Source organism: Neomonachus schauinslandi, chromosome 7 (genome assembly GCF_002201575.2).
Source record: "Neomonachus schauinslandi chromosome 7, ASM220157v2, whole genome shotgun sequence".
In the NCBI taxonomy this organism is placed as follows: Eukaryota; Metazoa; Chordata; class Mammalia; order Carnivora; family Phocidae; genus Neomonachus; species Neomonachus schauinslandi.
The window spans coordinates 46,302,294-46,319,593 of NC_058409.1; the positions used below are offsets into that span (position 1 = coordinate 46,302,294).

At 34.9% G+C, this 17,300-nt stretch overlaps 1 protein-coding gene across 1 annotated transcript in view; it reads right to left on the reverse strand.

Moving 5' to 3' along the window:
- The window catches only part of SREK1IP1 (SREK1 interacting protein 1), a 40,228-nt gene that overhangs the window by 2,571 nt on the left and 20,357 nt on the right, over positions 1-17,300 (reverse strand). The window contains exons 3-4 of the mRNA XM_021701739.1: positions 15,514-15,657; positions 427-499 (exon numbers count right to left, since the gene is read on the reverse strand). Of these exons, the coding sequence (XP_021557414.1) occupies positions 427-499; positions 15,514-15,657 (217 nt within the window). The remainder of the gene's footprint in view (positions 1-426; positions 500-15,513; positions 15,658-17,300) is intronic.

The window sequence follows — 17,300 nt, forward strand, 5'->3', positions numbered from 1 at the left end:
AGTGAGTATATAAATCATATTAGTAACTTAATTTTGTAGCCATGGCAATGATATTTTGAGAATACAAATATTTAAGCTCCAATTTCATATATATGAAGACAAAATATATATGTAAAGAATTTAGAAATCATCCAATTAAAAGCCTGGCTGATGTTTTAAACTCAAAATTCTAGAACACATAAAAGAAGGGAGGGTGGCTATTATTTATTTATACCTTAATTTGCTCCAAAAAAAAAAAAATAAGATGGCTGAGTATCAACTTTTTGATTCATGACTTTGTTATTTTACTGAAATAACTGAATATCTAATTCCCATTAAGAAAAAAATTAGTGTCAAATTAATTGGACAACACACAAAAAATAAAATTTTATAATCCATCCGGGATTCACAGTCCTGCTTTTAAAAAACAATGATGTTAAAAAATACCTTTTCCTTTTTTTTTTCAACTTGATTTTCTCTTTGCTTTTTGCTTTTTTCTTCTCCTCTTCTTCATTTACTCCTGTGTGTTGAGGGGAAAGAATCAGGATACCATGAATCTACATACTAACATGGTATATATACATTTTTTTTATTTCGGTTGTTGGCGATGAATTTCATTGGTTAGGATATTGTGCTTTTCTTGTAACAATTACTCCTTTCTTGATGGTTTTTTTAAATTGAGGTATCATTGACATATAACATCATATTACTTTCAGGTGTACAACATAATGGTTTGATATTTGTATACATTGCAAAATAATCACTGTAAGTATAGTTAACATCTATCACCATGTTACATAGTTACCCCCAATTTTTTTTCTTGTGATGAGAACTCTTAAGATCTACTCTCCTAGCAACTTTCAAATATACAATACAGTACTATTAACTATAGTCAACATACTGTACATTACATCCCCATGACTTAATTTATTTTATAACTGGAAGTTTGTACGTTTTGACCACTCTTATCACCTGCCTCTAACAACCACAAATCTCTTCTCTGTATCTATGAGCTTGGCTTTTTTGTTTATTTTTTAGATCTCACATATAAGTCAAATCAGACAGTGTTTGTCTTTCTCTGACTTATTTCACTTAGCTTAGTACCCTTAAGGTCCATTAATTATTTTTATTTATTAAGAAGCTTATAAAAATATTATATGCTCTTTATAAAAATTTCAATCACTGCTAGGTACATTAAGTAAAAAAATTCATGTACTCCACGATTAATTCCTATAGCGAATCAATATCAACAATTTGGTGGGTAGCATTTCAGGTCTTAAAAAACAAAACAATACAATCAGATACAGCTTTTCTTTCTTTCTCTCTTTCTCTCTTTCTCTTTCTTTTTAAGTAGATGCCATGCCCAACATGGGCATGAACTCACAACCCTGAGATCAAGAGGGTTGATCTAGCATGCTCTACTGACTGAGTTAGCCAGGTGCCCTTTGAATACAGCTTTTTAAAATTTTCTTTTGCAGAGGAACTTAGTTAGCATCATGGGATTCTAGGATCATGATGTCAGGATCCCAGGACAATAACAATAGATCTAATATTTATGTCATCGGTATCCCTGAAGGAAAGGATATATACTATTCTCTAACTTGTTTCTAAAATACGCAATTTGGTGTGTTTTCTTCTAAGCTTGCTCTCTAATAACCAAATATACACATACAATTACTTACGTAAAATGGTTACATATAAGTCCCAAGTTTTTCCTCTCTTTTGAAAGATGGATATATGGTATTTTATATGGTATATAAATACAGTGACATATATAATATTTTGCAACTTATTTCACCTTTGTCAAAAATCAGTTGGACAGGAAAAAAAATCAACTAGACTTCTGCTTCTGGGAAGATGAAGTAAGTGTACTTTTCCTATTCCTCCCAGTAAGTTCAACTAAAAATACCAGACATTATAAAAACAAATATAAAAAACTGAAAAGTAGAAATAAGACAGACCAGCTAAGGATCTTGAAACCCAGAGAATGACACAGTAGTGAGTTCCCTGGAATTCTTGCTTCCTATAGCCCAGACTTGGAGCTGAAGAAGTAGGCAACCTGGCAATGTCAACAGGTACAGACAAAAATACCCCAACAAAAGCCTGATTTCTTTAGCCAAAGGACCAAAACAGGGACAGCCTAGGGACAAGTAGCTGGTAGATAATAACTGCCTTTACTGAAGTCAAACACCACAGAAAAAACTGGCACCACCCCCACCCATGTCAGCAGAGGGTAGGTGGGGAACCTAGACATTCCACCCTTGTAAAGCTGTGATAAGGCACCTCAATTCCCCAGCCTGAGAAGTCTAAGTAGGTGTCCAGGACTTTCATCTCTATTGGCCAGTAAAGAGATCTCCACTAAGAGTGTCAATGGAGACCATTTAGGAAGCCTTGACTTCTGCTGCCACCCGGTATTAATGAGGCACCCCTTCCATCTACAGTGAAGTGTTGTCAGAGGAGATCTAATGAAAGTCAGGGCCTTCATCATCACTCAGTAGTAACAAGACCACTCCCACCATGGGTTACCACAATAGGGAGTTGGAACTTCCTACCATCACCCAGCAGTAACAAGAAGTCATCACCACTTTGAGTGTTTGTGGAACCTGAGTGGGGAAACAGAACTTCTGTCTCCACCTGGCAGTCACAAGGTGGCATCCCCACTTTTCCTTCTGCGGTGGTACTAGAGAAAATGAGATAAAGGAGAAGGTTTAAGAAAAGTCAGCGATTCATAATACAACGTAACAAGTTTCAGTTGAAAAGAACTCAACAAGTCAAGAACCAGGAAGATCTCAAACTGAATGAAAAATGAAACAATGAATATGACAACACCATAATGAGAGATTATTATTAAAATAATCTGAAAAAGATTTTAAAGCAGCTGTTATAAAAATGTTTCTATGAACAATAACGAGATGCTGGAAACAAATGAAAAAATATGAAAGCCCCAAAGAAACAGAAAATCCAAAGAAGAACAAAATAGAAATTTTAGAACTAAAAATACAATAAATGGAATTAAAATACTCAGTGGATGGGCTCAATAGCAGAATGTCAAGCACTGAAGAAAAATATCACTGAACAGGAGAACAGAACAACAGAAATCACCCAATCTGAGCAACGCAAAGGAAATAGATTTAAAGAGAAGAGACTCAGGAATCTGGGGGACAGTAACAAAAGATACAATATTTATGTCACTTGGAGTCCTGGAAGGAGAGTATAAAGAAGGAGGGGCTTTAAAAGTACTTGAAAAAATAATAGCTGAAAACTTCCCAAATTTGGCAAGGGACATAAACTTACAGACTCAAGATGCTGAGTGGAATCCCAAACAGGATAAACCCAAAGAAATCCATATCAAGACATATGACAATTTAACCTCTGAAAACTAATGAAAAAAAATCTTGAAAGTAGCCAGAGAAAAATAATACGTTACTTATGTGAGTGAAACAATTAGAATGGAAGCAGATTTCTTATTAGAAAGCATGGAAGCCAGAAGTAAGGGGTGCAGCATTTTTTAAGTGCTGAAAGAAATGTCAACCTGGAATCCTCTACACAGTAAAAATATCCTTCAGGAATGAAGGAGAAATCAGGACATACTCAGATAAGGAAAAAGTAAAAGAATGTGTTACCAGCAGACCCTAAAAGAATGGCTAAAGTAAGTTCTCTAAATGGAAAGGAAATGATAAAAGAAGGAACACTGGAACATTGAGAAGAAAGAACATAGTAAGCAAAAACATGAGTACAATAAGCTTCCCTTCTCTTGAGTTCTTAAATTACGTTTGATGGTGGAAGCAAAAACTATACCACTGTCTCATATGGCTCTAAATGTATGTAGAGAACATATTTAAGACAATGGTATTATAAAGGGGAGAGGGTAAAGGGAAATAAAGGGAGGCATGGTTTCTACTCTTCACTTGAATTGGTAAGATGACAACATCAGTAGACTGTGATTAATTATGTATATATAATACCTAGAGCAACCACCAAAAATTGCTATACAAAACACCATAGAAAAATTTAAAAACACTATGGACATAGTCAAAGACACTACAGATAAATCAAAATGTACTTCTAAAGTGTTCAAGTGACACTACAGCTAAGTCAAAGCACTAGAGGTAATCCTAAAAGATATTCAAGTAACCCACAGGAAGGCAGGAAAAAAGAAACAAGAATGAAAAACAGAGAGAGTCAACAGAAAACAAATAATAAAATGGCAGGATTAGCCCTAACATTTAAATAGTTAATGTAAAAAAAAGATACCAATTAAAAGAAATTGGCAGAATGGATTGAAAAATATGATTCATCCATCCACAGTCTACAAGACTCCCACCTCAATTAAAATGACATAGACACACTGAAAAAAAAGGATAGAAATGATACGTCAAACAAACATTATCAAAGAAAAGCTAGAGTAGCTATATTAATAGCAGATAAAACAGACATCAGAACAAAGAAAATTACCAGTGTGAGAAAGAGGCATAATATAATGATAAAAGTTTTGACTCACCAACAAGACATACCCTAAATGTGTATGCACCAAATAACAGCTAACAATATACAAACCAAAAACTGATAGTCCTGAAAGTAGAAACAGACAAATCTACGATGGTAGAGACTTCAACATCTCTCTCTCAACAATTAATAGATACCATACACAAAGTCAGCAAGAATAGAGAAGAGCTCAACCATACCATCAATCAACAGAATCTAAACAATATTTAAAAAACACTCCACCCAAGATAGAATATACCTTGGGTCATACAGCGAATCTTAACAAACTTAAAAGAACTGAACATATACGAAGTTATGTTTCTGTCCATAATGGATTCAAATAAGAAATCAGTAAAAGAAAGAAAACAACACTTAAAAGTAATCCATGAGGCAAAGAAGTCTCAAGGAAAACAAAACACACTGAACTGAATGAAAGTGAAATACATAAAAATTTGTGGAACACAGTAAAGCAGTGCTGACAGGAAAATTTATAGCACTAAATGCTTACAAGGGAAATGAAGAAAAGTCTCAAATTAATAATACCTAAGCTTGAATCTTAAGGGGGGAAAGCTAAATAAACGCAAAGCAAGTAGAAGGAAGAAAATAATAAAAGAAAATTAAAAAAGCACAAGAATTAATGAAATTGAAAACAGAAAAAAAATTAGAGAAAAAGAATAAAACAAGGAGCTGGATCAATAAACCTGACAAATCTCTAGCAAAATGTGAAAGAAAAAAAGACACAAATTAATAGTGTCAGGAATGAAAAAAGGTATATCAGCATGGACCTTGTATACATCAAAAGGATAAGTGAAATAAATCTGACAACATAGACAACATGGACCCCTTTCTCAAAAAACAAACTGCTACACTCATCTCACATGAAATAGAATATTTCAATAACCCTTTAACTATTGAGGAAATCGAATTTGTAATTTTAAAACTTCCAAAAAGAAATCTTCAGGCCCAGATAACTTCACTGAAGAAGTCTACCAAACATTTAAAGAAAAATTAACACCACTTTAATACAAATCTTATGCAATCTTTCCAAAAAATAGAAGAATGAAATCTCAATATTCTATGTCACTGTTACTCTGATACCAAAATCAGACTAAAATAGTACAAAACAAGAAAACTATAGACCAACATGATTCATGAATATAGATGGAAAAATCCTTAACAAAATATTAGCAAATAGAACTCAGGGATGCAAGGTTGGTTCAGTTTTCAAAAATCAATAATATAATCTACCATATTAACAAGCTAAGGAAAAATCATAGTATCATACTGATCAATGCAGAAAATACTTTTAGCAAAATCTGACAATGATTTCATAATAAATACTCTAAGCAAAAATAGGAATAGGGACGCCTAGGTGGCTCAGTTATTAAGTGTCTGCCTTCAGTTCAGGTCCTGGTCCTGGGGTCCTGGGATCGAGCCCCGCATCGGGCTCCCTGCTCGGCAGGAAGCCTGCTTCTCCCTCTCCCACTCCCCCTGCTTGTGTTCCTTCTCTCGCTGTGTCTCTCTCTGTCAAATAAATAAATAATAAAAATCTTAAAAAAAAATCAGTCTATTCAATTTTAAGACTTATTATATAGCTACTTTAATCAAGACTGTGTGGCAGTGATGGAAGAAAAGACACATAGATCAATGGAACAGAAGACAACTTAGAAACAAACAGACACAAATATGACCAACTGATATTTGGCAAAAATGCAAGGGCAATTCAATGGAGGAAAGATAGCTTTCCAACAAAGAGTGCTGGAACAACTGGTTATCTTTAAACAAAAGGCTAAAACTTGGCTTAAGTCTCTCATCTTACACAAAAATCAACTCAAAAAAGGATCATAGACTTACATACTATTCAACAATAAAAAGAAACAAACTCTTGAAATATGCAGCAACCTGAGTGCATCTCCAGAGAATTATAGCTAGTGGAAAAAGCCCATCTAAAAAGATTATATGCTATATGAATCCATTTATCAAACATTTTTGAAATTTTATTATAGAAACAGCAAATTTTTGGTTGCCAGAAATTAAGAAGATAGTAAGGACAAGAGAGAAGTGGGTGTGGCTTTTAAAAAGGCAATATGAGTGACCCTTGTGGTGCCAGAAATATTCTTTATCTTGACTCTATCAATGTCAGAATCCTGGTTGTGATATTGTACAACAATTTTGAAAGATGTTACCATTGAGGAAAACTACATAAAGGGTACAAAGTACTCTCTGTATTATCACTTATAGCTGCATGTGAATCTACAATTCTTTGAAAATAAGAAGTTTAAAAAAATCAATTGGCCATAAATGTATGGGTCTGTTCTATTCCATGGATCTAGCCTTACATCAATACAACACTGCCTTAATTACTTGTAGCTTTACACTAAGCCCTGAAATTAGGTTGTGCTAGTCCTCCAATTTTACTACTCTTTTTCAAAGTATTTTAGCTATTCTATGTTCTTTACATTTCCACAAGACCTTTAAAAGTGGCTTGTCAATTTCTAAAACAGTTTGCTAGAATTTTGATTGTGATGAGTTTGAATCTATAAATCAGGTTGGGGAGAACTGACATTTTTTTTTTTTTAATTCAATTAGCCAACATATAGTAGTACATCATTAGTTTTCGATGTAGTGTTCAATGAGTGAACAGACATCTTAAAAAGACTGAATCTTTTATTCCATGAATATGGTCTATCTTTTGATTCATTCATTTCTTTAATTTCCCTCAGCAATGTTTTGTATGTTCCAGACTTGCACATCTTCTGTCAATTTATCCCTAAGTATTTCACATTTTTAATGCTGTTATAAAAGGTATTTTTAAAATTTCAGTTTTTGATTTATTGTCACGATACAGAAATACAAGTGATTTTTTGCCCATTGGTCAATCTTGTATTCTATAACTTTGCTGAACTTAGTTCTTAGGTTATTAGTTTCTACAAGTTTTTTTGGTAGATTCTATGGGATTTCTATATAGAGGACCAAGTCATCAGTAAATAGTTTTACTCTTTCCTTTCCAGTCTGGATGCCTTTGATTTTTCTTGTCTTATTGTGTGGCTGGACTCTCCACTACAATGTTGAATAGAAGTGGTAGGAGTGGACATCTTTGCTTTGTTTCTTATGTTATGGAAACATTCAGTCTTTCACCATTAGGTATTATGTAATCTTCCAGCTTTTTACAGATGTCCTTTATCAAGTTGATGAAGTTCCCTTCTTTTCCTAGTTTGCTGAGTATTTTTATCAAAAATGGACAGTGAACTTCCTCATATAATTTATTAAAATACTGTAATTATTATATAGGTGTTCTTTTTTAAAGAGCTATTAAAAATGGTGAATTACATTGGCTGGGTTTGAACTGAAACAAATCTTACACTACTGGGATAAACACCAATTGGTCATAACATCCTTTTCACATATTGTTGGATTTGGTTTGCTAAAATTCTTTTAATTGCTTAAACTTCTGTTTGTGCCTGTATTTGTAGGAGTCTCTACTTGTAGTGTTATTAGGGGAATGCTGGTCTTATAAAGTGAATTGGAAAGTACTCCCTCCTCTTCAATTTTTAAGATTTTATATAGAAATGGTTTTATTTCTCCTTCAACATCTGGTAGAAGTAAGAGAGAAGCCATTCAGATTTGGAGTTTTCTTTGTTGGAAGTTTTTAAACTAAACATTTAACTTCTTTAATAGATGTAAGCCATTCAGTTTATTTCTTCTTCAAAGAGTTTTTGGTAGACTGTATGTTTCAAGTAACTGTCCATTCTATCTAAGTTGTCCAATTTATTGGCATAGGTTTTTCACAAAAGTCCCCTTATTTTAATACCTGTAAAATTTGTACTGTTGTCACTTCTTTCACTTCTGATACTGGGGTTTTTTTGTTTGTTTTCATTTTTACCTGATCAGTTCGGAGAGCAATTTTTCAATTTTATAGGTCTTCTCAAAGGACCAGCTTTTGGTTTTACTAATTTCCTCTATTGTTTTCCTATTTTCCATTTCAGTGATTTCATCTCTGATCTTTTTTATTTTCTTTCTTCTGCTTACTTTGGGTTTCATTACTCTTCTTTTTCTAGTGTTTAAGGCAGAGGTTAAGTTGTAAATATGAGACATTTCTTCTTTTCTAATACAGGAATTTAGTCCTGTAAATTTGCCTTTAAGTACTGCTTTAAGAGCATCCCATAAATATTACATTGTGTTTTTGTTCATTCAGTCCACAATACTTTCTAATTTCCTTTTGCCTTTTTTCTTTGACCCAATGGGTTATTTAGAAGTATGTTAGATTACATATATTGGGGAATTTTTTAGGAAGATGTTACTAAATTCCTAATTTAATTCCCTTGTGGCTAGAGAACATATTTTCATAATGTGAATCCTTGAAAATGTATTAAGATTTGTTTTATAGCACATAATAAGGTTATCTAGGTAAATGTTCTTTGTGCTCTTGAAAACTAATGTGTATTCTGCTCTTGTTGGGAGATGTGTTCTATAAATACTGAATAGGTCAAGTTGGTTGGCAGTGTTATTCAAGTCTTATATATCCTTTCTGATTTACTGTCTACCGGTTCCATCAATTACTGAGAGAGGAATGCTGAAATCTCCAACTATAATTGTGGATTTATTTATCCACAAGGATTTTCCCTGGTGATTCCAGCAGTTTGTCTCATACAGTTTGAATTTGTTATTAGGTGCATCACCACTTAGTATTCATAAACACTTACTTTTCATATGTCCTCTGCACTAACACTTTTATCATTATAAAGAAACCTTCTTTATCCCTAGTAATATTATTTGCTTTGAAATTGACTTGATCTGACATTAAAATAGTCATTTTAGCTTTTTCTTGAGCAGATTTTTTTTTGTATCTGTAAGTTCAGAATGACTACTGTAAACATGCCCCTCCCCCAAAGTTATAAGAAACTAAGCAAATAAGTAGCTATGGGAAAAATAACCACTTCCACTTAGGAATGATGAATAAGGAGTCCAGTGACTCGGTTATATGGATAAATTAGTTCTAATAAAAACAAAGTAACTCTAGAATTCAAGACATCTTTTTTCCTCGCTACTACCCTTAGGAACTAGCAGTATTGACAATAACAGTATATGAGAATTCAAGCACTGAAGACAAAAGTTTGATTTAGACAGTTGACTGTTTCTATACTACCACTCTTAAAATGATTCCACCTCTATTTATTGAAGTGTCTTCTGAGACAGGATATTGAAATGTAATAGGCATAAGGAAAAGAATCTGAGTTTCTTCAAAACAGTATTTTCTTGGAAAATAATACAATCAACCTCTGGAGTACAAAATTGAAGGCAAAAAAACCCTATGTACTTTACCACTTAAATTTTCTATGTTCAGCAAGAGTGGCAGTCTCTTGTGTACCATACAGGAGTCAGAGGATATGATCCAGTGCTTAGAGACAACTTTGGGATAACAAGAAAGAACCATCTTAGTAGTACCAGCAGTCACCCAATAGATCTTTGCGTATGTCACCAGGTTTGTAGCTACTCCAGTTGCTTTTAAATACCTGATTAGGTTGTTTCAAACCTAGATCCATTCATCGAAATTTCCATTCACTTTTGGGCCTTCTAGTCAACTACTTAGCAAATATCTTTTGTAACTTTCTTATGAAAAGTACATTTTGAGCCAAATACAGGTTTTATTCCAATTATGCTATGGATTCATTTAAGCCACATCTTTAGGAAGCTTGAAACCACCACTTGGAGTCATTTGCTTGAATCTGATTCTAGCAGTTACTAAAGGGAACAAGAGACACAATTATGGTAACACGCAAATACCTGATTTTGGCATTTTCTCCTGGGCAGCATTCAGAATCAACCATCTTTAAATAATATCAAGTATGAATTTAACATAAAACTTTCTTAAACAAACAAAACCAAACCAAAACATCAAACTAAGCCCAAACCCCCAAATTTGTCAAAATACAACATTTCTTTTCTGGACTACACTAAAAGAATATCATAAAATATTATGGGATGAGATATGGGAAGAGGACTACCTCCTGGTTACAGGTAAAGAGCTGATTAATGTTAAATAACACTAGGTAAAATAGAATGAGAAAAAAAATCCATACTCTTGAATTTCTTGGGTACTTTGTAAAGAGTAAAATCCTTTTACGCTGGCTTTTTGCATACTATAACATAAATAGGACTTCAGATATTTGCTACTATCATGTAAAATTCCAAAGGCAATTTCTTCAGCAAGTTCAAAACACACTATAAAACCTTAATAAGCTTCCTAAACCATGGTAGTGCTACTAAACAACAAGCATGTTCACACACAAACACACACAGTGCGTCAGTAAGATCATATAATCCTCATTACGTATGGACTAGTCAATCTTTCCCTGTTCACAGCACCTGTAATACAATTTTATAAGGCTGCATGGGTCCCAGGTTGTTGTACTATACGACAACAATGCTTGTTCCCATCCATGTCAAGTCCTGCTCTCACATATTCTAATTCGTGTCAAAAATTGATGTATTTGTCATTTAGACTTTTGTTTTAAATGAAAGATTTTCTTTTAATTCCTTAAATATACTGAAAAACATACAATATAATAGAAACAAATGTAAACAGAAGCAAAAAAGACCATAACTTACACAAAAATAAGTTTTGAGTTTTATTTGGTGACATTTAGCTCTCTTCCCCTTCATGTCTCTATTTCATAAAAGCAGAACAACTAATTAACATAAGTACACTAAAAATTCTTTGCTTTCTCCTGGTTCACTATTTTTATTGTCATTAAAAAAATCCCCGCAAACCATAACTTATTCAAGAGAGTTGATACAAGAGCTCCCCACCTCTAAGAATCAACGAAGGATTCAGGAGCCTTCAGTACCACTAATGGTTATGGCATGAGAACTCACACTCAAGTCAGTGTTCTACCCTCACGCCATCCGAGATCCTAAGCACTATCACAAAGTTATCAATGGAACTAAGAACCACAACTTCTGTACTCCTTTCCTCCTGTATTTAGGAACCAGTTTATTGTTTGAGTAGGGGGTCACTGGGCTTCCACTAGATGACCATGAAATAAATACGGATCCCTTTTATAATACTTTTTGTAATCTGCATGATATCCTGAAATAAGCACTCTCCTGAGTGGGAGCCATGAGACTTGGAAACAAGTTCTGAGCCTTTAAGTGACCGTAGGCAAGTGTATGTTTTTTTTTTTTTAAAGATTTTATTTATTTATTTGACAGAGAGATAGCGAGAGCAGGAACACAAGCAGGGGGAGTGGGAGAGGGAGAAGCGGGCTTCCTGCCGAGCAGGGAGCCCAATGTGGAACTCGATCCCAGGACCCTGGGATCATGAACTGAGCCGAAGGCAGACGCTTAACGACTGAGCCACCCAGCGCCCGGCAAGTGTATCTTTTTAAAGGAAAAAAAAAAAAAAAAGCCTATATTGAGTCAGTCATTCTCAACGTGAGGTTAAGGGAAAGCTGATTCTAACAACGAAGTTTTACCAACTACTCCCTATCCTGGTGTATGGTATGTTAACTCCCTCCTTTTCCTGCCAAGGTAAGATTTGTCCCAGGTTTTCTTACTGAAAAATCACCTCTAGACTAACCACTATTCATGATGAGAGTGTACTTTATCCTTTGAGATCGATGTGGTGAGGGGAAAAAAGATGAAGAACCAATAGACTGGGTGATCTCTAAGGTAGGAGAGCACCACACTGTAAACAGTATAGGACTAGTAGGTAAGAAACACGGATCACAGTGCTGGCTTCTTGGTGACAAGTTAGTGACCTGGGGAGTCATCTGTCCTCAGTTCCTTTTCTGTAAAACTAGGTTTAAATTATGTGTTCTCTAACTGCCTTCCTAATACTAGAGTTTTTGTTTTGGTTTGGTTTGGGTTTTCTCGGTTTTCTTGTTTTTTGTTTTTAGATAGGGCAGTGGAGATGGATGGGGTAGAAACTGTCCCTGTGGAATTGACAATCTTAGGCTTTCTCTCCCAGAATCTTCACTTTGCTCTTTCAGCCTGGTCTCTGTGACTGGTGTGGCTGTCTTCCTGAGATCTCCTCTACAAATGCCCTAGAGACTCCTTTCGTATCTTCTCTACTTCCTAGAAAGTCTTCCTTCTAAGGGTCAACTCCCTTACTTTGGTAGAAACCTCTGGAATCAGTGCTCTAAGAAAGAGTACATGAGAGGTATTTTTTTTTTTTTTTTTACTTTGAATGTCTGCCAAGATCTTTATTCTATTTCACACTTGGTTGATAATTTGGTTGGGTATATCATTCTAATTTGGATATAATTTTCCTTCAAAAATTTGAAAGCATTATCCACATCTACTAGATTCCAGTATTTTTTTTACAGAAGAACAAAGTTATTCTGACTCCTGATCTTTTACCTATGATCTGTTTTATCCCTGACTCTGGAAGTTTGAATTATATTCTCCTTGTTTCCTATGATACAAAGTTTTATAACGATGTGCCTTTGTGTGGGTCTATTTCTAACACTGTGCTTAGTACTTATTGAACACTTTCATCTGGAAACTAATGTCCTTCGGTTCTTGGAAATTCCTTCTGTTTTCTCCTTCTAGGGCTCATCTGAATGAAGTGTTTCCTACACAGATTCTTTGTCTTATCTTTTTTTTTCCTTCTCTTATTTTGCTTGTTAGATTTCTTTAACTTTAGCTTCCAGCTGTATCAAGTTTTGAATGTCTGCTTCTTTTTTAATTACAAAAATTCTTTTGTTTTGTTCTTTTTATACTATCTTATTCTTGTTCAGGGGTGCTGTAGCATATCTTTCTATAAAACTGGGCATTAATGATCTCTGTTTTCTTCTCCCTGCACAGACTCTGTATCCTTCAAGTTGTTCCGTTGGTTAGTTGGTTTTGGTATCTATATTTCACGTGAGAGTCTTTCTTCAGAAATTTAGTGCTCCCTGATTGTCTAAAAAAGCTCACATGAAGCTTTGCGCAAGTGAAACTTCTAAATCTTAACTTTGCTGATAATGTGGCTCTGTCGTGTCCTTGAAGAATCCTTGAGGTCAGTATCTTTATTTCTGTTTTTCTTCTTAGACCAGTCAGATCTCCCAGAGATAAATCTTCAAATCTTCTGCCTGAGTGATAGAAGTCTGGGAACCAAACAGATGAAGATGTCTGGAAGGTTCTCGCCATTCTCTATTTGTACTTTAACTTACTGTTTTCATCTGTGTTTGCTATGTCCCAATTCAAAGACCCTTTGTTTTACCCTGTCTAGAAAACAGACATGTAGTAGCCTGCTGAGGTGATGGAGGGAAGCCACCTGGCTTCACAGAGTAGGCAAAGGGAATTGAAGGGGATTACGTCAGATATTTAACCAATCCCTCTGTTTTTAGCTTTACAGATGTCCTCACAGAGGTACCTAAGGATACTCATTACCAAGTCTTTGGTGAGTTTTAAAGTGTATACTATCAGGTTACTCCTCAGACTTCCTACTATTAAAGGATTGAGCTTTCTCAAGTGTGCAATCCATTATCCCTAAACCCATCTGCTTTTTAAAATTTTGTTACTATTGCTTCCTATCTCATTTTCTTTGTCTTTGTGGGTTTATGTTTTTTTTTAAAAAAATTCTTCCACTATCATTTCAGTGGTGTTTCAGTAGCTAATAAAATCAAGTATGTACAACCAAGCAGCTATCTTTACCTGAAGCTGTATATACTCATATGTAATGTAAGTCTTGTTTGTCCTTTTTAGGACTCTCTTCCTCTTGCCTTCTCAGCCTGTCCTATTACGACGGCATTTGACTTCATTTACCTTCACTAGATGTAATATGGAAAGCTTAAAAAGTTTTAAAGTGTATTTGGTTTATTCTCTGATGAGCTAAAATAAGATTTAAACTTTTTTGTATCTCTCTCATTCCATGCCTAAACCCATACTCAAACAAGTTACATTTTTATTCTGTGTGACATCCACCATATGGCATTTTGAAGTTTACAAAGTATTTTCATATACAGCATTACATTTTATCCCTAAAAGCCCCATTGCAAGGATAGGCTATTTTATACACATGATGGGAAAGAAACAGTTAAACAATAGGTATGCAATCTTCTCTTTCTTTGAGGAGAGAGGAGGATGCCCCCAAGAGAGAAAAAAGGTAACTTAGTTAAATCTCTCTGTAAACATGCTAATGACAGACCTCCTGAAAACAAATGAGTGGTATTTGCTAACTAGAGAATGGGGGGGGGGAGGGGGGCGTGCGAGGAAGGTGTATTTAATTAACAGAAATTTATTTTCTCACAGTTCTGAAAGCTTAAGATCCATGATCAAGTTGTTGGCAAGAGAATCCTTATTTATAGACTGCTTATAGGATGTAGCTGGTTTGTCTAAGATTGTTTATGGTACATAATCCTGGGATCTATGGATGTATGAGACATGGCTCCCTGGAAAATGTAAGTATATGGATTTAAAATTGAGATATTTCATGATTAAATGACTTTCTTTTGGGTAAGTAACGAAGAAACCTCATGTTAATCTTGGCCAGAGTGGGTTGTGAAGTAGAAAGAAAGTATGTGGGGAGCTATACTGGTGGTCCTAGAACTCTTGCAGCTTTCCCTATGCCTCATGATCATGTATATACTTGAAATTACTAGTAAACCTGGCTACTGGTTAGCATCTCTGATGTGAATGAGTGTAACTTGACAAACCTATTCTTTGCAATATCCCACAAAGAAATGAAGGCTCACAGTGGTTAAATGACTTGCTGAAAGTCACATGCTACAAAATGGCCAAACAGGTCTACAAACCAAGTCTTAAATCAGACTCTTTGTACCATGTGACACATCTTAGTGTGATGGAAAAACAACAACAACAAAACCTGCATTGTGGAATCAGAAATAGACTTGCCTCCTGGTTCTAACACTGATTAGCTGTTTGATCTGGGGCAAAGTACCTAGAAATTCAAAGCCTATTTCCTTACCTATGCAGTACCTCTTACATAAAATACACAAGCTATCTAAATGATAAGTACAATAGAACAATAAACATGACATAATCATAAGCAGAATGTTTAGAAACATTTTTAAAGGATGGAGGGAAAGAAAAAGCATTACTTACTTTTTTCTTGTAATGCCTGCAATTTATTCAGTTCTTCATTCTCTTCATCACTCTCTTCACTGCTTGTGCTGCTCACATCCAAAACTATATCCCTTTTGGGGTCCACTCGGAGAAAATTACGGCATTCAAATGTCAGGTGACCAGCTAAGTAAAACAAACAAACAAAAATGTGAATGACAAAATAATATATACATTATATATTTTTAGTTTTTTGCCTCATGGTTAAGAAACAAATTACAATTTTAATAATATAATGTTTAAACTTTGATTATTTGGTGGGTCATAGTTTGCTTTCCCTGAATGTACCACTCAAGAGAGAGAATTTCTTCCTTTATTCATCAGGGCTTCTAATTTAACAAGCATTTTTGGCTACATCATACTTCATGTATTTTCCCTTTCTATGTACTTAATTACGTAGCAACTACATAGCTTTCATCTAATTAAAGGTGTCACTTGAGAGAGAGAGAGCAGAGGGAGGGGGAGAGGGAGAGAGAGAAACTCCAGCAGACTCCTTGCTGAGCCTGACGCAAGGCTCAATCTCATGATCCTGAGATCATGACCTAAACCTAAACGAAGGGTTGGAAGCTCAACCGACTGCACCACCCAGGGGTGCTTTTCTAAAGAACACTTAAATAAAAATTTCATTCTGAAAAAAAATTTTCATTCTGACATCATTCACCCCCTAAAGACTCTCCCCATAATAAAACTATAATAGTTACCTACTTAGTGCATGATACAGCTTTTTCAAAAATCATATAGTACAAATAACACAAAAGTACAGGAAATTATATAGCCAATATATATCCAAGTGCCTATCACCTACATGTTAACATTCTGTCATATTCACTTAGGTTTTTTTTTTTTAAGGTAAATGTTTGCAGGTGTGTTGCACGCACGTGCGTGCGCACACACACACACACACAAAGGGGGGGATCTTGCATCATTCCTTGGAACACTGTCCTAATCCCATTCTATTCTGTCTTCAGAAGCTGGTATACTACAGTTGGTATTTATCTTTCCAAAACAGCATATTGGATTATTTTATAACATAAACTCAATTATACTTACCTATCAGTCTGCAACTAGTTTTCACCACTCAGTATTATGTTTTGTACTCATATACACATTCAAATACAAATACACACTAACTCATTAACAATGAAACAAAAAGTTACCTGAAGCATTACATCTGATATTTAAAAACAAACAAAAATAAAAACAACAATAAACAGTGCTGCTGATGGTAACCATATACTTGATTCCACGACCCACTAATGATTCATCCTAACTCTATGCTAGAGCTTATTTCTAGTTCTCTCTTACTTTGAGTGTGAAACCCTTTGTATGTTCTAGATTTATACAAGAACACCTCTTATTAGAGTTCCAATCTTAGGCAGGACCCTGGGCCTTGATTTTATCTCCTGTACTTGCCAACCCACGAAAACACAAGTTCATGAACACTGGGTTCAGGAAATATCCTCATGTCTTACCTCTTTTTTTTTTTTTTTTAAAGATTTTATTTATTTATTTGAGACAGAGAGAATGAGAGAGACAGAGAGCACATGAGAGGGGGGAGGGTCGGAGGGAGAAGCAGGCTCCCTGCTGAGCAGGGAGCCCGATGTGGGACTCGATCCCGGGACTCCAGGATCATGACCTGAGCCGAAGGCAGTCGCTTAACCAACTGAGCCACCCAGGCGCCCCTCTTTTTTTTTTAAGATTTTTTTTTTATTTATTTGACAGACCGAGAGAGAGAGAGAGAGAGAGAGCGCGCACACAAGCAGGGGGAG